This window comes from Sorex araneus, chromosome 5 (assembly GCF_027595985.1).
Source record: "Sorex araneus isolate mSorAra2 chromosome 5, mSorAra2.pri, whole genome shotgun sequence".
NCBI classification, from domain to species: domain Eukaryota; kingdom Metazoa; phylum Chordata; class Mammalia; order Eulipotyphla; family Soricidae; genus Sorex; species Sorex araneus.
Window position 1 is genome coordinate 111,881,676 of NC_073306.1, and position 25,381 is coordinate 111,907,056.

The 25,381-nt window shown below is 39.7% G+C and overlaps 1 protein-coding gene across 1 annotated transcript in view; it reads right to left on the bottom strand.

The window, feature by feature from the left end:
* Positions 1–25,381, bottom strand: part of DNAH8 (dynein axonemal heavy chain 8) — a 414,847-nt gene that overhangs the window by 113,714 nt on the left and 275,752 nt on the right. The window contains exons 67-74 of the mRNA XM_004619333.1: positions 23,591–23,694; positions 20,340–20,516; positions 16,669–16,836; positions 15,949–16,164; positions 11,622–11,759; positions 9,941–10,068; positions 8,967–9,138; positions 6,026–6,181 (exon numbers count right to left, since the gene is read on the bottom strand). Of these exons, the coding sequence (XP_004619390.1) occupies positions 6,026–6,181; positions 8,967–9,138; positions 9,941–10,068; positions 11,622–11,759; positions 15,949–16,164; positions 16,669–16,836; positions 20,340–20,516; positions 23,591–23,694 (1,259 nt within the window). The remainder of the gene's footprint in view (positions 1–6,025; positions 6,182–8,966; positions 9,139–9,940; positions 10,069–11,621; positions 11,760–15,948; positions 16,165–16,668; positions 16,837–20,339; positions 20,517–23,590; positions 23,695–25,381) is intronic.

A 25,381-nucleotide genomic window follows, 5' to 3' on the forward strand; every position in this document is an offset into this window, starting at 1 on the left:
TTCTCCCCACATCCCCTCCAACAGCAGTTGCTTTTGTTCTTTGGGATGTGTCCCATTCTCTGTGGTGTGAGGTGGTATCTCATGGTTGTTTTGATCTGCATCTCCCTGATGATTAGTGATGCAGAGCATTTTTTCATGTACCTTTTAGCCATTCATATCTCTTCCTTGGAAAAGTTTCTGTTCATTTCTTCGGCCCATTTTCTGATGGGGTTGGATGTTTTCTTCTTGTAGAGTTCAACCAGTGCTTTATATACCCTTGATATCAGCCCTTTATTAGATGGGTATTGGGTGAATATCCTTTCCCATTCTGTAGATTGCCTTTGTATTCTGGTGACTGTGTCTTTTGTGGTGCAGAAGCTTCTTAGTTTAATATAATCCCATTTGTTTATCTCTGTTTTTACTAGATTGCTTAGTTCCATGTCATCTTTGAAGATACCTTTAGCTTCAATATCGTGAAGGGTTTTGCCGACCTTGTCTTCGATGTACCTTATGGATTGTGGTCTGATGTTGAGGTATTTAATCCATTTTGATTTGATTTTTGTGCTTGGTGTCAGGTCGAGGTCTAAGCCCATTATTTTGCATGTGGTTTTCCAGTTATGCCAGCACCATTTGTTGAAGAGGCTTTCCTTGCTCCACTTCACATTTCTTGCCCCCTTATCAAAGATTAGATGATCATACATTTGGGGTTGTGTGTAGGGAAATTCCACCCTGTTCCATTGGTCTGCGGCTCTGCTTTTGTTCCAGTACCATGCTGTTTTAATTGTTACCGCTTTGTAGTAAAGTTTAAGGTTGGGGAGGGTGATACCTCCCATCATCTTTTTCCCCAGAATTGTTTTAGCTATCCATGGGCATTTATTGTTCCATATGAATTTCAAGATTGCTTGATCCATTTCTTTGAAGAATGTCATGGGTATCCTTATAGGGATCACATTAAATCTGTATAGTGCTTTGGGGAGTACTGCCATTTTGACAATGTTGATTTTCCCTATCCATGAGCAGGGGATATGTTTCCATTTCCTCATGTCCTCTTTTATTTCATGGAGTAGTGTTTTATAGTTTTCTTTGTAGAGGTCCTTTACTTCTTTAGTTAAGCTGATTCCGAGGTATTTGATTTTCTGGGGCACGATTGTGAATGGGATTGCTTTTTTCATGTCCCTTTCTTCTGTCTCATTGTTTGCATATAGGAAGGCCATGGTTTTTTGGGTATTGATTTTATAGCCTGCGACTTTACCGTACATATCAATTGTTTCTAAGAGTTTCTTAGTAGAGGCTTTAGGCTTCTCTGGATATAGTATCAAATCGTCTGCAGATAGTGAGAGTATGACTTCTTTTTCTTTCCTAATGGCTATTGCTAGTACTTTCAGTACTATATTGAAGAGAAGTGGTGAGAGTGGGCATCCTTTTCTTATCCCTGATCTTAGAGGAAAGGCTCTTAGTTTTTCCCCATTGATGATAATGCTTGCCATAGGTTCATGGTAGATGGCTTTGACTATCTTGAGGAAAGTTCCACTAAAACCCAATTTGGTGAGAGTTTTCATCATGAATGGATGTTGGAGCTTGTAATCAAAAGTCTCCCCAAAATCAAAAGCCCAGGTCCAGACGGATTCACTAGAGAATTCTTCTAAACATTTAAAAACGACTTGTTGTCAGTTCTCCTCAAGCTTTTCCAGGAAATTGAAAAGACAGGAACCCTCCCAAACAGTTTCTATGAGGCACATATCTCCCTTATACCAAAAGCAAACAAAGTCACCACTAACAAAGAAAACTATAGACCAGTATCCCTGATGAACACCAATACAAAGATCCTCAACAAAATACTAGCAAATAGAATCCAACAACTCATCAAAAAGATCATACACCATGATAAAGTGGGATTCATCCCGGGGATGCAAGGATGGTTTAACAGTTGGAAATCAATCAACATAATCCATCATATCAACAAAAGTAAAGATAAAAACCATATGATCATATCAATAGATGTAGTTCTCTCTCTTTTGGTCGTGTCTATTTGTGGTATCAGCCTGCTTCTTTTTCTTCATAAAAACTGGGAGTGGGGCTGGAGTGATAGCACAGCGGGTAGGGCGTTTGCCTTGCACGCGGCCGACCCGGGTTCGAATCCCAGCATCCCATATGGTCCCCCCAAGCACCGCCAGGAGTAATTCCTGAGTGCATGAGCCAGGAGTGACCCCTGTGCATTGCCGGGTGTGACCCAAAAAGAAAAAAAAACTGGGAGTATTTTTCTTTAATTTCCTTGAAAAGCGTGAAAATAATTCGCGCTAAGTCCACTTTAAAGGTTTTAAAAGAACTCCCTGGTGAATCCATGTGGGCCTGGGCTTTTGTTTGGGGGAAGACTTTTATTAATATTTCAATTTCTTTGATAGTGATAGGTCTGTTCACATATTCTAAATAATCTTGATTCAGCATGGGGAGGCTATAGAAGTCAAATAATTTATCTATTTCTTCTATTTTCTCATTTTGTGTCATAAAAATTCTCCCTCTTGCACTGTTAGTAGTTTATTGATCTTGTTAATTTTTTTCAAAGAACCAGCTCTTGGTTTCATTAGTCTTTTGGTTTGTGTTTTTGGGGATTCAAAGTTTTATTATTTCCTTCCTCCTGCCTGGTTTGGACTCCTTTTGTTGTTCATTTTCCAAGATCTTAAATTGTGAAATAAAGTTAATTGTGACCTTTTATTCCTGATGGATACTTGTAGAACTAAAATTTTTTTCTTAACACTGCTTTTTCTGTATCCCACAAGTTCTAATAGCCCACATTCTCGTTCTCATTTGTTTCCAGGATTATTTTGAGTTCCTCTTTGATTTCTGCTCTGACCCACTGGTTGTTCAGTAGTGAGATACTTAATTTACAGCTGTTTCATTTGATTCTCATTTCTGTGTGTGATTAACTTCTATTTTCAGTGCATTAATGGTCTGAAAAAATTCTTGATACAGTTTAATTCGTCTTGGTCCCATGTGCATTAGAGAAGAATGTATATTCAGCTTTTGGGGAATGAAAAGCCACACACACACACACACACACACACACACACACACACATATATATATATATATATTGCTTATATATAGTATCCATTTATCTGGTTCATCTAACAAGAGTGACAGAGCAATACTGAATTCTCCAACTACTATTGTGTTGCTATCAATTTTCTGAATGGAATGACACCCTGTGCTGACAGAAGGTCATGGCATAACTAATATCTTATTACACATTGGCAATCTTTTACAATCTGTGAATTTAATTCAGAAATGAAGGCGAGACAAACATCATGTGATGCTAACTGACACAATTTTCCTCATATTATGCTGTGAAAGAGAACTGGAAACTGCAGCTGGAACTACTCACAATGACCAAGGGAAAGGACCCAGCAGGGCTCAGAGGAGGCGGCAGACCTGCCCATAGCAGGTCCTACCGAGTCCCCCAGAACACTCGTTGGCAGCATCCATCCAGACGAGGGATGAGCATGCCACCAGAAAGGACACTTAGACCAGACCAAATATGGGTATAGTCAAGCAAACTGGCGCTGGACAACTGGAAAAGCTGATCCCCCTAATAATCCCAGATTGCAGACTATAAGGTAAAAGACTTCTTGTTGGACTCTCTGGCCCTGCTACTCTCTGCACCAGAGCCCTTTCCGGCAAAGTGTCTTGCTTTGTCAGTGCCCCTCTGGGCTCCTTGGATAAGTGAGATCATTGGACTCCTTGGAAAATTGTCTTTTGAGAGGTGGACATGAATGCATCTTTGGATCTTGGGAGGGGTCTTTCCAAAACAAAATTCTATAGTTAAAAAATTGAGAGTAAAATGAATATGGTAATCAACTTTCATGGAAGCCAGGGGAAAGATCAGAGTGGAGATGCATGATCCGAAATCTAAATTCAGGAGCTCGAGTACTCTGTGAGACTTTGGCAAGCCAGCCCTCAGCAGTAACACCGTTTCCCAGCACTCTCCCCTTCCATATGTACCCCAGCCCTTTCTGGGTTGCTCTAGTTTTCTAAGCAAACAGACTGCTGCCCTGTGTTCTGGCCTAGAGAATTTATGTGTCCTGGGGGTGCTCTTCAGCCCTAGGCAGTGTTTGTTTGCTCGCAAAGCTCTAATCTTAGGAGATCTTTCAACATTTTACCATTACATATGGGGTTTATTGCAGGTTTTTGGTAAATATGCTTATCTGTTAATTAAGATTGCTTTTTAGCTTGCTGAATATTTAATCATGGATGGGTGTTAAATTTTTTGCATTTATCAAGGTGACTGTAAAGTTTTTCTATTGCTTTCCCCTCTGAAATAATGACATATTTTAATGAATTAGTTTCATTGTATAAATATCAGAATTCCTATTCTAGATCAAGAACTATGCATAAATGTGGCATAAAACCTTTAGCTTGACCATCAAGAAGCTTTGGCTACAGAAGAGGCTACATAAAACAAATGTATACAAAACATTAATTCGAGACAGACAGAAATCCAAAGAAAATACTGTGAGAGTCTCTGAAAGGCGGTAGGAAGCTGGGAACAGATGTGTCTTGTAGAAAGTTCCATTTGAGGAGGCTGGAAAGATTATACACCCAGTAGGGTGCTTGCTTTGCTAGGTTCTATCCCTCGCACCCCATATGGTCCCTCAAGACTGCCAGGAGTGGTCCTTGAGCACAGAGCCAGGAGTAAACCCTGAGTATATTCGGGTGTATCCCCAAACCAACCAACCAAATCAACAAAAAGTAGCATTAGATGTGGATATTAAAGAGTGTTTATCTGATCTTCAATTGCAGTGGGCAGGAGGGTGGAGACAGATATTCTTTCTGGTTAATAGAAATAGTACAAGCAAAACTATATATAAAGCCAGATGCTGAGAGCTCTGGGAACAGTTCTTGAAAAATGATGAAAAGTCCAAATTGGTAGATGAACTGAAATATTGAAGGTAACAAGATCCCCAAGTGACTCAGGAATGTTGGTGTCCTGCCCTTTTATACCTCTATCTTAAAATAACTCCAGTTCTAATGCTATAACATTTGGCTCTGGGTACCAAGTTTCCAATCTAGGCAAATGGCTTAAAAATGAGGAACAAAGGCTCTATTTCTACTACTTTCCTGTAAATCCAAAACCAAAGTCACATTAAAAGCCATATCCATTCGTGGGGTTTTGCTGTTCCATATGAATTTCAGGAGGGTTTGATCTATTTCTTTGAAAAATGTCATGGGTATTCTTATAGGGACTGCACTGAATCTGTATAATGCTTTGGGGAGTATTGACATTTTGGCAATGTTAATTCTCCCAATACATGAGCAGGGCTTGTATTTCCATTTATTCGTGTCTTCTTTTATTTCTTGAAGTAATGTTTTGTAGTTTCTTTGTATAAGTTATTTACCTTTTTAGTTAAACTAATTCCGAGGTACTTGATTTTCTGAGGCATTATTGTGAATGGTGTTGTTTTTTCTAACATCTCTCTCTTCTCTTGTCATTATTTGTATGTAGAAAATCTGTGGATCTGGTTATTGTCTTTGTAACCTGCCACTTTACTACACAAATCTATTGTTTCTAGGAGCTTCTTCGTGGAGTCTTTAGTATTCTGTAGGTATAGCATCATGTCATCTTCAAGTAGTGAGAACTTGACTTCTTCCTTTCCTATCTGGATGCCTTTGATATCTTTATATTGCCAAAGATAATTGTTATGACAAGTACCTTCAGTACTACATGGAATGGAAATGGCTGAATGGGCAACCTGTCTTGTGCCTGATCCTATGAAAAGGCTGTTAGTTTTTCCCTGTTGAGGATAATGTTTGCTGTTGGCTTGTGGTACATGGATTTGACTATATTAAGGAAAATTCCTTCAACTCCCATTTTGTTAGAGTTTTTTCTTATCACAAATGGACCCAAATTGCTATTTCAAAATTTGAGGGTATGAATTAGCAAGCTGTTATCATTGACGTGATTAGTTTATAACTGACAAATTCTATGGGAGTTTGGGAAAATTTTCATGGTTTCAAGGTTTCATGGTCTGAAGTGCCGAACATTATATACCTGCAAGTCATTTTCTTTTTCCTTGGATTTAATCCAGGTTTTGCCTTGAGTTTGTGGATCAATGAGGAGTGGATATCTGGTGGCCTTTGTCACAATGATGCCATTCTGAATTGAGAGGTCATCTCCTGGTAATCCCTGCAGCCCCCATTCACCAATCTAAATAAAAAGAGATGAATATGAACAGGAGAATAAGAATGATTTCATTAATAATTTAAGTGTCCATCATATAAAAGAATATAAAATTTGAACATCCTCCCTACTTGATACCCACAGTTGTTAATGGGAGTCAAATTGTATTAACTTAAAAAAATAAAATTCATCTTGATGCCACAATCCACAGAGAAGCGGCAGGCATTCTGGTGATCAACACGGCCCGGACAATGCTCCGGACCCGAATCGGGGCCAGCAACGCCGGGGGGCCGGAGGGAGGAGGTGCCGCCTGCACACCTTCTCCGGATGGAACCCCGGCGCCACTGAGCAGCAACTAACACGGCTCCAGGATTCGGGACTGGGACAGATCCGAGCCGCGCGGCCGCCAGCGCGGCCGTGCGACCTTTTCTCTCAGAGAGCCAGCCCTGTGTAACCTCAGAGAGCCAGCCCTGAGTAACCTCAGAGAGCCAGCACCTGTGTAACCTCAGAGAGCCAGCCCTGAGTAACCTCCGAGAGCCAGCACCTGTGTAACCTCAGAGAGCCAGCACCTGAGTAACCTCAGAGAGCCAGCCCTGTGTAACCTCAGAGAGCCAGCCCTGTGTAACCTCAGAGAGCCAGCACCTGAGTAACCTCAGAGAGCCAGCCCTGTGTAACCTCAGAGAGCCAGCCCTGTGTAACCTCAGAGAGCCAGCACCTGTGTAACCTCAGAGAGCCAGCCCTGTGTAACCTCAGAGAGACAGCCCTGTGTAACCTCAGAGAGACAGCCCTGCGTAACCTCAGAGAGCCAGCCCTGTGTAACCTCAGAGAGCCAGCACCTGAGTAACCTCAGAGAGCCAGCCCTGTGTAACCTCAGAGAGACAGCCCTGCGTAACCTCAGAGAGCCAGCCCTGTGTAACCTCCGAGAGCCAGCACCTGTGCAACCTCCGAGAGCCAGCACCTGTGCAACCTCAGAGAGCCAGCCCTGTGTAACCTCAGAGAGCCAGCCCTGTGTAACCTCAGAGAGCCAGCACCTGAGTAACCTCAGAGAGCCAGCACCTGTGTAACCTCAGAGAGCCAGCACCTGTGCAACCTCCGAGAGCCAGCACCTGAGTAACCTCAGAGAGCCAGCACCTGTGTAACCTCAGAGAGCCAGCACCTGTGTAACCTCAGAGAGCCAGCACCTGAGTAACCTCAGAGAGCCAGCCCTGTGTAACCTCCGAGAGCCAGCCCTGTGTAACCTCCGAGAGCCAGCACCTGAGTAACCTCAGAGAGCCAGCACTTGAGTAACCTCAGAGAGCCAGCCCTGTGTAACCTCAGAGAGCCAGCCCTGTGTAACCTCAGAGAGCCAGCCCTGCGTAACCTCAGAGAGCCAGCCCTGTGTAACCTCAGAGAGCCAGCACCTGAGTAACCTCAGAGAGCCAGCCCTGTGTAACCTCAGAGAGACAGCCCTGCGTAACCTCAGAGAGCCAGCCCTGTGTAACCTCCGAGAGCCAGCACCTGTGCAACCTCCGAGAGCCAGCACCTGTGCAACCTCAGAGAGCCAGCCCTGTGTAACCTCAGAGAGCCAGCACCTGAGTAACCTCAGAGAGCCAGCCCTGTGTAACCTCAGAGAGCCAGCCCTGTGTAACCTCAGAGAGCCAGCACCTGTGCAACCTCCGAGAGCCAGCACCTGAGTAACCTCAGAGAGCCAGCACCTGTGTAACCTCAGAGAGCCAGCACCTGAGTAACCTCAGAGAGCCAGCACCTGAGTAACCTCAGAGAGCCAGCACCTGAGTAACCTCAGAGAGCCAGCACCTGAATAACCTCAGAGAGCCAGCACCTGTGTAACCTCAGAGAGCCAGCACTGTCACAACCTTAAAAAGTTATTTTGATGTGGTTGGAGGTCATGTGGGGGAAGGGTGATGCAGGCCGAATACAGACTAGAGACTGAACACAATGGCCACTCAACACCTTTATTGCAAGCCACAACACCTACTCAGAGAGAGAGAACAAAGGGGAATTCCCTGCCATAGTGGCAGGGTGGGGTGGGGGGAGACGGGACTGGGGAGTGGGGGAGGGATGTTGGGTTTACTGGTGGTGGAGAATGGGCACTGGTGAAGGGATGGGTTATCGAACTTTGTATGGGGGAAACATGAGCACAAAGATGTATGGATCAGTAACTGTACCCTCACGATGACTCTCTAATTAAAAATAAACTAATAAAAAAAATTAAAAAAAATAAAATTCATAGGCTGGTGATACAGTAAGGTGGCAAGGCACATGACTTGTGTGTTGCTGACCCAGGTTCAATCCCTGGCACCCTGGCACCACATACAGACTTATAGCATATGTCCCAGAATGCACTGAATACCTCAGTTCTGCAAATCATATTGACAGTGGCATCAAATTTGCAGTGAAGAGGTTAGTATAGTAGGAGGCACTATTACTTGGTGGTATTGGAAACAACAATTACTAGAAGGATAATTCCAGTACTTTTGGCCTGACAATGCCTACCTTTGCCTAAAATATAAGAAAGAGAATTTGGCTTAATACAAGTTGTGCAATAATGAAAGTTGTAAGAAGAATGCAGTATTAGAAAGTTATGATTCACAATTAAGCCTTGAGTTCATCACATTGCAATTGTATAGTATGAAAGCAGGATCCCTTAAAATGTGAAGACCCTTTTATACCACATAGAACCTCCTTTTTGTAGCTCGTTTGTATTTTAACAATAATCTTTTCAATTAAATGGGGGAAATAAAACTTGGGTATACCTTATTTTGAGGTAAGAGAGAAAATAGGATGAAATTAAAATATCATAAAAGTAACTTACTGTAGGAGGATCCACCAACATTGAAATAAGATTCAGGTTTTCAGTAAAAGGAATTTTCCGGGCTCTCAGTTCCAGCTCCCACTGATCTTTGAGCAGATAGTTTCTAAATATCTGATTGAAAGGACCAAGGTAGGAAAGGAATCCTGTGCACAGCAGAATATCACCGACAAGTCTGTTAAGAAAATATACAAGGTAGTTCTCTAACAGAAAGAACAAAAAGGAGTTTACCTAATATTTTCAAACTCTTCCTCCTAGGAGTTTGCAATGCCAAAGTAGAGGCTGGTTTGCCCACTGGGTGAAATCCTGCTTTGTACCGTGTGTAACATTGGGCCACCAGACATGGGGAGATGAAGCAAAAAGTGACCTCCAAACCCTAGATGGGGTAGGAAGTGGCCCCGTGTTGGGTAGGTAAGGGAGCAGCAAAATGACTGAAGGCTGCAGGTCCAGAGGCTTGACTCATAGAGGAGAAAATATCTCAAGCCATGGTCCCGTTTCTTCATTGCCTCAGAAATAAAACCTTCTCTACTCCCTCCTTTTTCCTTCTTTTCTATTTTATTCTCAATTTCTTCTTACGCCCTCTTAATACGTTTTCTGAGGACACATTGGCAGATGCTCTTGCATTGTGGACAAACTATTGATCACCACTTTCAAAATCACCGAGGTGAAGCCTATCACACATGAGTGAGCCTCTGGATTGTTCTGACAAATCTGAACTTGATCAGAAGCACAGTAACAAGGAAAACCCAGATGGCTGAATCGAAATAGAGATAGAAATGCTTCCCAGACACTTTTCCAGCTCTGCTCACTGAGCTTGCACAACCAGGCTCTGCGAGCACTTTCTCAGATGTTGAGGATGAGGAAGGACAAGAAGAACATCTTCAAGGGTACAAATTTTATGTTCTCTTCTGTCACCAAAAATACAATGTATGGTGATGGCTAAGAAAAACAATGATACTAGAGATTCAACATTTTACCTATTGATCTGAGCCTTGAACTCTTTGCTTTGCGCTGTCCACCGCACCTTCTCCCCACTCAGTCCGTCAATGAGTGTGGAAGCTGCCTGCATCTTCTTCCGGCAATTATCAGCATCGCTGAGCAAATCCTACACACACAAAGGCAGAGAGTCTCAACCAAGTTTTGTTCAGTTTGATTTGGGGCTGCTTATGGATCACTCTTAGCTGGGGAGTCACTCCTGGAGTTCATTGTGGAGGTGTTCATCCTGGAGGGAACATTGTGGTGGCAGGATTGGAACCAGGCATCCTGCATGCAACAAGTGTACTCCAGCCCATTAATCCATCTCTCCAGCCTTCAGTAAACTTTAAAAAATATTGAATCAAACAACTTCATATTACTCATATATAAGATCTGTATACATAGTATAGGTGTGACATGTTTGCTTGCCTTGCATGCAGCTGACCGGTTAAATCCCTGAAACTGCTTATGGTCCCCTGAGCACCTCCAGAGTTGAGCCCTGAAACTACTGGGTGTTACCCAAAATAAATATATATGTATATTTACATAAAACACATGAAGAATTTTTAATGTGCTCACTAGACATAATCTAAAAATACAATGTGAGTGAAACTGTACACACCAAGTTCTGGTAAGTCACTTATAATCTGGTTATTTTCACTTGATGACATTTCAAGAGAAGCCATTTTTCAGAACAGTCATATCACATACATTAATTTTAAAAAATTTTTTCTTTTTCTATGAAACGATTTCAAAATAGAATAAAATCCGCCATATATACTATTTTAGACATGAATTTTGTCATAATTTTGAGTTTGGAAAACTTGTGAGCTGTTGTTCAACACAAGCGTTATAAAATATTAAAAGAAACAAGTTCACAGTACATTAAGATGGAAGGTCAAAGCTCGTTGCTTCCTGAAAATTGGTGATGTTTCACATTGTCTATGCGCAAGGCATGTCTGGAAGATCATAGAATGGGGTGTGGCCATGAATCACACCTCATTCAACATCATCTCATTGAGAACTCTTAGGTCACAGAAATCATAAACACCATGATTTTTTCTTCCTCTGTTCACACCAGCCAAATGTTTTTGAACCTTTATCAGGTCAGCTCTGCTTGTGTCCTAACCCATGAGGCCACATCAAGAGTCCCCACTTACATGAAACTGCATCAGTTGCCCCCAGGTGCAGCACTAATCACTAAACCTGCTTCCTAACTTCAAAGTCAGTATTCTCTGGGTATAATGTCATCTTTCTTTCTACAGAACAGGTTTTAGTTTTTAAAAGTGAAAGGTTTGGTTTGGGCCACAGGTGGTGGTGCTTGGGGTTTACTGCTGGCTCTGCACTTCACTTCTCCTAGAAGTGCTTGGGGACCAGGTGCAGTGGTGGGGATGGTTCAAAGCAAAGTATGTGGTTGAGACCTTTATACCGTTTTGATGCCTGCAAAGCAAGCACCATGCCTCCTGTGTTACCCTTTCAGCCTCAGAACAAGATTCTTAAAAGCACACATGAGTTTGGAGTATTCAGAATCCCAAACAGACAGTGAAATAATTCAACATTATTTGAATTAACATTCAATTAAATAATTTTTTCATCCTAAACATTTGCCTAATTTATAATACTCTGCCAACTTGGGTAACTTTTCAGTATGTCACTACAGGAATTCTTTGTCTGTTATCTCACCATTTTCTCATTCATGGCTCCATCAAATTTTGCTTGAACTTTATCCAGCTCAGCTTGTTTTTCATCGAGTAGTGCCTGTGCCTTCCCCAGTTCAGCATTAGCCACTGCTAGACGACCCTCCTGCTTGGCCAGGTTAGCCTTCAAGAGGGAGCAGAGGAGATAATTGTGGATTGTATTGTCTCTGAAACACATTCATAATTTAAGTTCATCAATTATAGCATGAACTATGCAATTTTTGCCCTGGAGGAACTAGGGAGTTCAGCAGGGGAAGCAGATGATCTTGGAGATACTTAATTTAACTTCTTGCTTGTCTCTTAATGATTAATACATAATATAGAAAACATGGGAAATGTAGCAATATTTAGTAATATCTTAAGGAATACAAAAATACCCATAATTTTACCCACAGTAGTTTGTGAGCATGAATAAAGAAGTTTAAATGTAGCATAACTATTTTTCTATGTCTTTAAACACATTTTCATTAACATTAACATTATATTGCTATATAATATCCTACAATTTGGATGTTTCATAATTCACTTAAACTTTCCCCTATTTTTTGCCATTTTTATTTGCCTCTATAATTTTAATTATTATAACTAATCTTATGATAAATGCTATAGAGTATAGAAACATTTTGAATTTTTCATTTGGTAAAAATTTATGTTAAATTTGTACAGAAAATATTTTAAGGAGTACAATTTTAGAACTTGAAATAAGTGTTACCACAACATAGCCATTACACTAAAGTCTTACTAAGATTTTTCCCTCTCAATTATTTTTGGGCCATATTCAGAAATGCTTGGGGCTTACTCCTGGCTCTGCACTTCGGGATAACTCATGGAGGGTCTCAGAATACCATATGGGATAATTGGGATTTACTTGGATTTGCCACATGCAAGGCAAGCACCCTATGTGCTATACTGTCTCACCAGCCCCAGTAAAGGTGGTTTTATTTTTATTTTTTTAAGTAATATGACTGTAATGATAAGTTTTCCTCTTTTTCTAAGTTCTATAGGATGGTAACTGTCTATTTCTTGTAAATCTAATAATTTTGGTTATATTTTTATTTTTTGAGCATTTTAATTTTAAAATTTTTAATTTTTGAACATAATCCAGCAATTTAACTCCTAAGTGGAAAAAAAACTAAAACTAAATTTTTGTTCAAAGAACAAAACCATCATTTTAGTGCTATTAGTAATAATAGCCAATGTGTGAAATCTACCCAAATACCCAATGATGTAGAGTGCATAGAGAAGACTGTATACACACACAATCATGAAGGAATGCGACTCAGATATAAGGAAAGATGAAATCTTGCTTCCAGTTACAGCCTGGATGGAACTTGAGGGCCCCATGTTAAGAAAAGTAAGTCAGAAGGAGAAAATCAAATACCAGAATATCTCATTCATATATAAGAAATGAGGCCTGTCCGAACATGTGGAGAGGGGCCTCCAGCATGGCTGTAGCTAGGTTCCGGTGGTCTTCAGCCGCCAGGAGCTCTGCTCAGGGTGAGGAGGGAAGCTGGAGCCCATCCCCTCCGAGGGGCCCCGGGGAAGACGGCCAGGCGTGCGGGCAAGAGACCCTCCACAGGTTCGGACAGGCCTCATGCACGAAGGTACCGGCAGAGGAACCCAGGTGTGTGTAATCTCATCAACAGCCAACATCCAGAGAGAGACTTAAAAGCAAGCTCTCAGAAGCGCGTGGCCGAAAGCGGCCTCGCGATATCTTTAGCCTACTTCTTCCTCTAGGAGAAACTGACAATTTTCTGAGAGTTTCCTGCCCACATGGGACAGCCTTGCAAGCTTCCCATATTCATATGCAAAATCCAGTAACAAGCTGGATCTCATTCCCCTGACCCTGAAGAGCCCCCAGTGCAACATCGTTAGGAGGGCCTAGTCGATATGGACTTCTAAGATCTCAGGGAAAGGACGAAATGAGATGTTACTGAGCCTGCCCGAGAAATCGGTGATTAACGGGATATCGTGATCGTGATATAAGAAATAAAGAAAGGGAACAGACAATAGTTGATGAAAACAAATCCTTACTTTTAAGACCACAGAATTGAGGGGCTTGGCTGAAAGGGTGCACTGTAGTCATGGATGTGGTATGGCAATACAGAACCTCCAAAGAGCATAAAAATTTACACCCTTATGAACCAATGTAACTTTTGTAAAAATAAATTTTAAAACAAAAGATTAAGTTTTAAAATAAAAGAATTCATTAGCAAGCTAGTTCTTGAGCTTTCTGAGGTAGAAGTTCCTTGAAAACTCTCACTTTTACTTTTTAGCATGTTCTTTTCCCCAGTGGGGTTTTGTAATTAAATCTTTTTCCCAGGAAAATTTCATTCAATCAGCCTTTTAAAAACATAAAGAACTCTATTAAACTCTTTCATTGCAATATTATATTATTGCTGTTATTCTCCACTTAAAATGTTAATGGATGTTGCTTGATTTCGCTTGTTACTATCACATTTATTGTATAAAATATGACTGTAGAGCTAGATAATGACACTGGGATTTAGTTCAATCTGGATCCTTGGACCCGTGAGTATCAGGATAAGCCCTGGAGGTTCTCCTGAGCACTGTCAGTTTCTGCCCTGGTGGACCCTGGCACTGCAGGGTCCAAGCAGCCCTAAGTCAGACCCTCAAGTCGTAGACTGACCCTTAGGCATCCTAAGCACTGCTTGAAAGTGATCCCACCTACCCAAAGGTATGATGAAAATCAATTCTAACTGTGGATCATAACTTTTATTTAATAAGAACAAAAGATGCCCTCTCATATAAGTGTTTTCTTTTCTTGAATTTTACAATTATATTAGCATTTTCCCTTGGTATTTTATTTGTTTGGGTATATTGGCTATGTTTTCTCATCACTTCCTCATGTTCAACTTTGTTGCTTTTAATTTGTGTTCTATGTTTCTCAAATTTACCCGTGCACAGAGTATAAGGAAGCAGTAATCACTATAAGGTTTATTATGAATAATTGTAATCCCACTGCCTTACTATTCATCATTTTCCACTTCACAGAGCAACCCCATTTAACTCTTTTGTTTCATATTGGGGCATGGATAAGGTAGTGCAGATGGTGTGTGTCTGGGGGGCAGTGTATGTTATATTTTATGAATCCTTTGCACTACTGAGAATGTCTTTTCTTTAAGATAAACAAGAACATTAAGGACAATTTGGACCAGTACCAATGAGAATGCTGATGATACATGCACATGTATGAATTCAATACTTGAATTGCATCCTTTTAGGGGGCTTGATTTGCTTCACTTTCTAGGATTTTTTCAGATATAATGTATTATGTGTTCTGCATAATCAATATGTAACATTTTAATTTTAATAATAAGATGTTAAATAAGATGTTACCATTTACCTTTATGGATTTACCAGGTATTTCAGGTTCTCATTCATTTAATTTTATATTTTTGCTTTTAAGATTCTAATTTTGTTATTCACTTCTTTACTTCTTTTTCAAATTTAGGCACCATGACTTACAAGGCATTCAATAACAGATTTGGAAGTACTTAATGTTCCAAACTCAAACCCACCAGTGGGAACTTCATCCTTGAAAAATGTGTTTTGGTTCTATCATAGATGATGGACTGTTTAGACACTTATCACATTCTCAGACACCAGAAATTAATTCCTCAATATATTCTCTGCTTTCTTATTATTTTATAGTATTTAGATTTGGATCATCTGTGACATTTTGATTTTTCTTCTTTTGTAAGAAGTCCTTTAATTTTTGTATTAATTAAAAATTCTTGAGAAATTAAAAATTGTTTCTTGAATCAAATATTCTATGTATTTGAAATTTAAAAATATTCTAGATGTTAGTCCTAATTTTATAACCTTTTTATATTATAGTAAATCAAATATCAGTGTCCCGAAGTTTAAAGAAATGAAAATCTTTCCTTGTGACAGCTTGATTATCATTCCCAGTAAATAAATTATCTTATTTTCTAGTAAAATTAATTTATATCTAGAAAAATTAATTTTCTAGTGGTTAACAAATTGTTTCTTGTCTGTGATGCCAACAAACATATAAGAATTTTAATATGAGATGCAGTGACAATAAAAAAGGAAAAGGTTTGCTAACAAATATTCTCTAGTTTGTGGATGGGATCATTGTATCCTGAGAGGGCGGTTGGGGCCACACCCAGTGGTGCTTGGGGGCTACTCCTGGCTCTTTGATTACAGAAGTTGTTTCTGTTATTTTATTTTATTTTTTATGTTTTTGTTGCTGTTATTTTAATAGCAGGAAAATTAATGCCTGATTAAATGAAACATTGATTTACTAAGAGAAAGGAACTTTTTACCTTCAGGGGCAACACTTCTTTATTGATCCCATAAAATGTTGCCATAGCAAGCGTCCAGGAGAGCAAACCTGCTACATTTCCACAGACCTTTTTTGCATTTTCAAAAGTATAATCTTCCATATTAAAATATGGCTGTAAGAACTCAACTGTCTCTTCATTTATAGTATCCTTGGGGAACTGCTGAAGGCTCCACAGGAATCCTGTTGCGCTCATCAGCTGAAAAACAGTATTACAGCCCATAAGTTCTGAAAGAAAGGAGATGCTTTCTTGTTCAATTAGCATGTAATTCCAACTTGTTTTTTTTTTTAAGAATTAACAACTGATCCTAAAGTGAAGCTATTGCAGTAACCAAGGTAAAGAAAAAAACCAATTAATAATTATGACTAATAACATATTATTATAATATAGTATCAATTATTATTTTAGAATGGGGTGAATTCACATCAAAATTATGGTGATGCTTGCTAGTGGTTCTTTACAGAATATGTTATATATTATATGTACTCTAATATAATATGTACTCTAATATAATATATAATCTATATACTTAACGAAGGCATCCAGTTTGAAAATTTTTTCCCTACTCATATTTTGGGAGAGGCAGCTTAAGAAAAATTCTTCCATACACAAGGACTAATTATCTTCTGGTCCTTATTGAATGTACTGAGCTTGGTACAGTTGATATACTTTCCTGGATTCGCAAATATATATTTCACTTACTTTCAGTGACTCTGTCCAGGATGGCTTGACACAAGGTTTCTCTGGATCCATTGTAACAGGATCAATTTTCTTTTGAAATAGTAAAAGAACACAGTCCATGATTCTCATAATGAGATGAGGAGGTTTCGAAAGTTTCCTCACTGTGGCAATGTCATTGGGTTTGATAGTCTGTATTTGGGGAAACCAAAGTACATATATAGCTAAGTAGTGTTAATAATCAGATAGAAAAATAAAGTAGGAAGCTTTAACATTCATTTTCTTCATAATCCCCTGATACACCCCAGGAGTCTAAATCCTAAAATTTAAAAATTTTGCATAATGATTCTTTCATTGCTGTTTAGGGATTTCTGTTTTTTTATTTTTTTCCCCTATGGTTCTTAATTAATTGTTTTAAAATATCACTATCACTTATTGACAGCATCCAAAATCTCTGTTAGCAACAAATTGCAATGATGTTACATTCAAATACATTGCATTTTCAGGGCAGATCTATACTTTATGTGACCAATGTATATAAGAAAGTTCACTTCATTTTGAATATTTCTCTATGAAAGGGGGAGGAATTGGAAGGAGATAGAAGAAATTATTATAAAACCAAGACTCAAATATTTTTGAAATTTCTATCTTCAGCTGGAAGAAGACATTTAAGGCAAGAAGGATCAAGAAAGAATAAGATAAATTTAAAATATCTTCTAGGATTTATTTGATTCAGTGATCTTGCTCCTCTTTTATGTTTTCCAGAACCCACAGAGCAAGAGTGGAAACTGTCCTGATCATTGCTATATTATTCATTGATTACCATACATTTATTAATTCTTTAATAACTACACTCATTCTTCCATTGAAAATAATTCCTCCCTCCCCCCCCCCAAAAAAAAAACCCCAAACAGAAACGACCTGCTTTCTTATTACAAGAGAAAACACAATGACCATGGAGCTGGAGCAATAGCACAGTGGGTAAAACATTTACCTTGAACATGGGTGACCCAGTTTCAATTCCTAGCATCCCATATATTTCCCCAAACCCTTCACAAATAATTTCTGAAGTAATCCCAGAGCATAACCCGGTGTGGTACAAAAACAAAAGAAGAAAGAAAAACTGAAACATGGAAAGAAAGAAAATACAATGACTTTAAACCATTAGTGCCAAAGCAAATAAAGGGGGTGATAGGAAAACAAAGATGAGTCAGAGAGCTGGAAACTTTCAGGAATGCATGAGGTCTGAGACTGGTCTTAGTCTTTCTCATATGTAGAATTTAAAGGTAAACAGCAAGGTAGAATAAAGGGCAAAAGCATCACAATGGGATAATTGATGCATGCAATTGAGTCGGGTTGGGTCTTCAAAGTGGCCAGGGCACTGGGATTCTTGCAGGACAGGGGTTGGGCATACTGGTACGTACATGTAAAGTCATCATAAATGTACTGTAAGTCACAGAATCTCAATAAAAATTTAAAAAGACTCTTGCTAGGCAATGGAGATTAGGAAGAGCCTGCTGGGAGCAAGAGACCTATTTAAAGGTAGCATCCCCCAGTTATCTCAAAAGCCCTGGGTCCTGGGGATCATGTTGTGTGTCGGGACTGGATGACAGGGAAAAAAAGTGCAGGGAAGCACAGGGGCCGGGTGGGTAGCAGCAGCTGCACGAATGTTGACAGAGGACTTTTATGTGCCTAGCAAGCAGCACTCATGACTTTTAATACTATCCATCATCCTTCAAGGTTCAGAGCGAATCATAATCCCCAGATAGATATAAGAAAGTTAAGAACATTTACTCCCAATCATGTACGTAAGAAGTGTCAGGAGAATCTAAAGCAGAGCTGCCTTCCTCCAGAGCTGGACCCGTATTGCCTTAGAGCAGCAGATGTTTAGCTCAGGACTGTGACCTATGAACTGAGGGAACCAGTGATTCCCAAACTCCGTTGGTTTATGGCTCCCTTTTCAGAAAACAAAACAAGAAAATAATCTCAGTGGCCCTCCCAGCCCTGAAAATCTTCCTTCTATAGGTGAACAAACAGAAACTCCTACACCATTGCAAAAGGCACTAAGCCCACCACTGTCTGCCTCAGTATTTCCTGTGCACACCCTGCTCGCCCCCAGAAGTAGAATTGCTCACTTTTAAGAAACAATGGCAGGAACCACAATAGCCAGAATCTGGAAACAACCCAAGTTACCAGGGATAGGCAGTTAAATAAACTTTGGTACATCTACACAATGGAATACTATGTAGCTGTTAGGAGAGATGAAGTCATGAAATTTGTTTATAAGTGGATAGATATGGAGTGCATCATGGTTAGTGGAATGAGTCAGAAAGAGAGGGACAGACATAGAAGGATTTCACTCATTTGTGGAGCATAAAATAACATAAAATGAGACTGACAGTTGACACAAGGGCCAGGAAGATTGCTCCATAGCTGGAAGCCTGCCTCATGAGTGGGGAAAGAGGCAGCTGTAATGGAGAAGGGATCACTAAGAAAATGATGGTTGGAAAGATCGGTTGGGATGGGAGATGTCTGCTGAAAGTAAATAAAGGACCAAAAGTGATGGCCTCTCGATATCTGTATTGCAAACCATAATGCCCACAAGTAGAGAGAGAGAGTATGGGGGAACTCTCTGCCAGGGAGGCAGGGGGAGGGTGGGAAAGGGGAGGTATACTGGGGAGATTGGTGGTTGGGAATGTGCACTGGTGGAGGGATGGGTGTTTGATCATTGTGAGATTTAACTCAAACATGAAAGCCTGTAACTGTATCTCACGGTGATTCAATAAAATAAAATTAAGAAAAGAAAGAAACAATGACAGGAACTGACAGGTAATTTTACTTTTTTTTTTTTTTGCAGGAGATGTTGGGCCACACTTGGAGGTACCTGGGAATTAAACCTAGCTCTGTGCTTATGGGGTTGACCCTGGTGATGCTTAGAAGACTGTGTTGAGCCAGGGTTCAAACTCAGCCCTCCTGCATGCAAAGCATGTGCTCCAGCCCATGGAGCTATCTCTCCAGTCCCATTTAGAAACATCTGGGAGACTGCTGGAGAAACCCAGAAGTTTCTCTATATAATTCAAATATCTTATGCTATAAATTAGACCATTAATCATAAATATTATTTTTCAGTTCTCTAGAAGGCTTATTTAAGGAGCAAAACAGATCATGGGAAGTGAATCTTAAAATTTGGGACTCAGAAAGTATAATCAGGGACCAGAGCAATAGCACAGCAGGTAGGGCATTTGCCTTGCATGCACCTGACCTGGGTTCGATCCCCAGCATCCAATATAGTCCCCCGAACACGGAAGGAGTAATTCTTGAGTGCAGGAGCATCGCCAGGTGTGACCCACCCCCCACACAAAAAAGAAAGTGTAATCAACAGAAACATTTGTCTTCAGACTCAGAGATTATAAATCACAAGAAGAATTCAAGTCAGTGACAGGAAATGTGACTCAAGTGGCAAAACACATATCTCACACATAGTGAGGCCCTGGGCGAGATCTTTAGTACAGCACGGTCCCCTAAATACCACCAGACATGGCTCCAACAGAGACTGTGAGCAAATCAGTGAGTGAACAAATGGATAACTTTCAAAAGAATTAATTCCCTTTTCTGGCCGCAGAAATGTCAGTGGCTTTCAAGCACTAACACGCTGGCCATGAAGATATGTGCTGGGAAAGACAAAGACGGCTCACGTTCAGGGCTGCTTCTGCTTCCTCCAGAGCAGGTTTAGCTGCCTCCAGTTTGGACTCAGCTTTTACTTTCTCCGAATCAATTTCATCCACAATTTTTTGGGCCTTGTCTTTGACCTCCTGTACTTCATTCTTAACTTTAGCTGAGGCCTGAGCACTTACAGTGACTTCAGCTAACACCTGTTAAATTGAGGAAACACACAAGAGCAAATAGCATTCTTTTGAGCAAAACCGACAGACTGGAACAGAGATAGAATATTTATTCAATAGAATACAAAACATGAGCCAGACCACATTTATTCTCCATTCACGTCATCTCTATTTTCAGGTGTTTGAAGCTAACTCCTGAAAGCAGTCCCTTGCCATCTTCTATTTCCTAAGCTTTCCTGAGGCCCAGAATCTATAAATTGTTATTTTAAGCTTTCAGAAAAATAGTGTTACTATGCTATGAAATTTCTAAAAATGGAACCAATTCAAGTCAATGTACCAGAATAAGGCCAGAAACCATATTAAGACTCATGAAAGTTATTCCTGTCACTGAAGCCAGGAATGTACTAAGCCTTATGCTACCCCTCCCATTTCAGTAATTGTGTAAGGACCAACTAAGGGATGTTCTTGTTATGTGGAGAGGGGGTGGGCTCTCAGGAAATGCTAAGGAGGTCCTGGGGGCCACTCTTGGTGTGTTCACCAACCTGGCCAGTGGCTCAATGTGAAGATGTGAGGATACAATTCTTCTTGGATCCTAGAGTGCTGAGAATTCACTGATGCATTCTAACAGTGCTTGGGGGCCTCCACAGCTGCACTCAGCTATGCTTAGGGGATCATGTGATGCCAAGGATCAAGCTAGGTTCAGTTGCATACAAGGCATGTGCTTTAACCCCTGTACTATATATTTAACTCCTTAAAGGGCCACACATAGCAATGCTCATGGGTTACTCCTGCCTCCTGGCTCTGCCTTAGGAGTTGGCCCTGCTTGAGGACCATATGGGACTCCTGGGATCAAACCCAGATCAGCATATGCAAGACAAACACCCTACCCGTTGCACTATCTCTGGCCATTCCTTAGGGATATTCTTAAGTTTGTTACTGTCTTAGTGAGTGTAAGATAAGAGTACTGGAAAGGTCATAAGTAGCAGAACAGCACAGATATACTCTTAGCATATTTCAGGGAGTATCTTTTGTAGTTTGAGCTCTAACAATTTTTTTCTTATCGATTTCCCTCCTGGGACATCCTAGAAGTTCCTTAAAAAGAAACCTAAATCAACTTGCTATCAGGCAAAATTTTCATTAAAAAATTTGAGAGTACAAAAGCAGAGGGTTGGGGGAATGCTCCAGACCCTAACTGGGCCACCAACACCGGGGTGCCCCAGACGAAGAAGGTGCAGAATCCCCACCTTCTCTAGATGGAATCCCGGCAACACTAAGCTTCTACTAACACGGATCCAATATGTGGGGACCTGGACTGTTTCTCCAAACCTTTCCTGACATACAAAAAACCGCTCAGGAATGGTTTAAAGTCTGTATAATGTTCTGGGGAGCATTGCCATTTTGGCGATGTTAATCCTCTCTCTCCGTGAGCAGGGCATGTGTTTCCATTTCTTCACACCCTCTTTTATTTCTTGAAGTAATGTTTTGTAGTTTCTTTATATAGGCTCCTTACCTCTTTAATGAAACTGATTTCAATGTATTTGATTTTCTGAGACATGGTTGTGAACGAGATTGTTTTTCTAGTATCTCTGTCTTCTCTTTCATTATCTGCACATAGGAAAGCCAAGGACTTTTGGGTATAGATTTTGTAATCTCAATCTCTTGTTTCTAAGAGCTCTTTGGTAGATTCTTTGGAATTTTCTAAATATCATGTCATCTGCAGTAGTGAAAGTTTGAATTTTTCTTTCCTATCTGGATGTCGTTAATATCTTTTTCTTGCCTACCTGCTGTGCCAAGTACTTCCAGAAGTGGTGAGAGTGGACAACCTGTCTTATGCCTGATCCTAGGAGGAAAGTCTTTAGTTTTTCTCATTGAAAATAATGCTTGCTATGGGCTTGTGGGAGATGACTTCTTCTACCTCGAGTTTCCTTCAACCCCCATTTTGTTGAGAGTTTTATGAGTTTTTAAGAGTTTTATGAGAGTTTTATTTATGATCACAATAAAACTTGATGAGAGTTTTATGATGTTGAGAGTTTTGGGTGGTAGATCTTATCAATGTTTATCGATCTTGTTTATTTGCTCAAAGAACCAATTCTTGGTTTTATTGATCCTTGGGATTGTTTTTTGGGATTCCAGATCATTGATTTCTCCTTCGTTCTGCCTGGCGTGGGCTCCTTTGGTTTGTCATTTTTCATGATCTTATGCTGTGAAGTCAAGTTATTTATGTGGGCTCTTTTTTCCTTCCTGGTGAATGCTTGCAGAATTATGAACTTTCCTCTTAACATTGTTTTTGCTATGTTCCACAAGTTCTGGCAGTTTGTGTTCTCATTTTCACATATTTCCAGGAATTTTTCAATTTCCTCTTTGATTTACTCTCTAACCCACTTGTTGTTCAGTAGAGAGCATTTAATTTCTAGGTGTTTGATTTTATTCTGGTTTCCTATATGATTCACTTCTACTTTTAGTGCAAGATGGTCTGAACAGCTAGCTTGTATAATTTCTATCCTCTTAATTTTATGGAGGTATGTTTTGTGGCCCAGCATGAGGTCTTTCTTGGAGAATGCCCCATGTGCAATTGGAAAATAATGTGTATTCAGCTTTGGGGTATGAAAAGTCATATACATATGTATATATACACACATATATATGTATATATGCATACACACATATATATGTGTTCACACACACACACATATATATACATTAAAACCCCCTCTATTCCATTTCTTCCCTGAGGAAAGTATTTCCTTTCTGATCTTTAGTCTGGTTGATCTATAAAAAGATGATAAAGTGGTGTTGAAATCTCCAACTACTATTGTGTTGCTATCAGTGTCTTTCTTCAATTCTATTAGCAGTTGATTTTGAGATTTTGCTGGTCCCTCATGCACTGTGAGTTCTTTTTGATGTGCACATCCCTTGATTATTAAGAAATGGCCTTCACTGTCTCTTATATACTTCTTCAGTCTGAAGTCTATGTGGTCTGATACTAGTATGGCTACCCTGGTTTTTTAAGGGGGTTGTTTTCTTGTTTTAATGGAATTTTAAAATAATGATTTTTCTAATGAAAAAATTCTTTCTCCCTAGATATAAAATAAATGCAAACTCACTTCATCTGCTTTTACCGAAGCCACAGCCAGTTCTTTCTCCTTTACTGCAAGATCCTGAGACAGTTTTGCAACAGATTCGCTTGCCTCCATAAGCTTATCAAGACCTGTATCAATATAACCATACAGTGCACTGAATATATAAATATATTTTATCAAATATTTATCAATATTGACTACCAATTTATTCAACATTTACTACTAACTTATACTAAGGTATAGGTTATATATAGGTATATAAATGTAATAATATACACAAAGCAAGTATTTATGGATAAAATCTTTAAAAATACCTGTCTTAGGAGTAGCAATACTGGTCTTATTTCTGAGTCTTTCAGTAGTAGGTGAAAAAATCTATCTGATCAGATATATCTTCTAGAGACATTTAAGGGACAGTCACAATACCATATTGAAAAAGGTGAACTCAGTCAAGAACTTTAGAGCCTCCAGAGAGATAGTATAATGGTTAGGGCATTTGCCTTGCATTTGGCTGACATAAACTCAAAACACGGCATTACATATGATCCTCAGAGCCCTTCCAGAAGTAATCCCTGAGCACAGAGCCAGTAGTAAGCTGTACATATCAGGTGGCCAAGTGTGGCCCAAAGGCTGAGAGGGGCCGGAGCAATGGTGCAGTGGGTAGACCATTTACCTTACAAGTGGCAAAACCAAGTTTAATCCCCTGCATCCCATATGTTCCGATGAGCATTTTCAAGGGTAATTCCTGAGTGCAGAGCCAGGAGTAACCCCTGAGTGTTGTGATGTGTGCCCACCAAACAAAACAGTAAGAGAAAGAAATATGTGTTTTCGTCTTGCTCTCTTGATTTTGTATAATTATTATTTTTTTGTAATTTTGAATTATATTGCAGTTTGATAGCAAGCAAGACAAATAGTAACATTTATGTGGCTTTCTCTGCTATAAAAGTGAAAAATAACTGCTAAAGCATGTACCACTGTTTGTTGATGTCAGTACTATCGAGCAAAATAAGAAATGAAATTCTCACACAAAAATGGGTTCTAAGTGTGGCATATTGGCAAAGGTGAACATTTAGGTCCTTTATTCAGAGAAGCTGAAACACTCATTTGAATGTTTCCCAGTTTCCATGGTGTATATACTTCCACCATAGTTGATTTCATGCCATAAAGGATTCTCGGTAGTGCACCATTGTATCTGCCATATGGATAGAATGGAAATAACTTTAAGAATGTTTATCATAGCAAAATATCATAAAAATAAGTAATGAGTTTTGAGTATTTTTGAGTGTCTATTTTCTTCATTTTAGATTTTGTTTATGACCTGAAGTTTATAGCCTTTAATTTGTAGCTCAATCTAATCATAAATTCCTAAACATTTAACCACTGGCTCTCAACCAGTGCAATAAGCGTTAGCACACCACTAGTTCCAGAGCATCATAGGGAAACGTTGTAAGAAGGTGAACCCTAATGAAACAGAAGTTTTCCCTCATGGGTTTCTGTCATCATTATGATTTCATGGACTTTGAGGTTTATTATGCTTATATAATCAAGTTTTATGTGGAAGGAAAGTGCTAAGGTTTGAGTTTAGGGCCAAATGCTTCTGCACCTAGACTTGAATACAATATACGCTCCCTACTTATAATACATAGACAAGATCTTTAGAAAACTCTTGCTCAGGAAAATCGCTTGTTTTTATTTCTTTTCTGTTTCTGTTTTGCCTTTTTCTTTGTTAGAAATTTGACAAGTGGAGCCAGAGAGACAGCACAGCAGCTAGCATGCTTGCCTTGCACATGGTTGACCAGGGTTTGATTCCCAGCA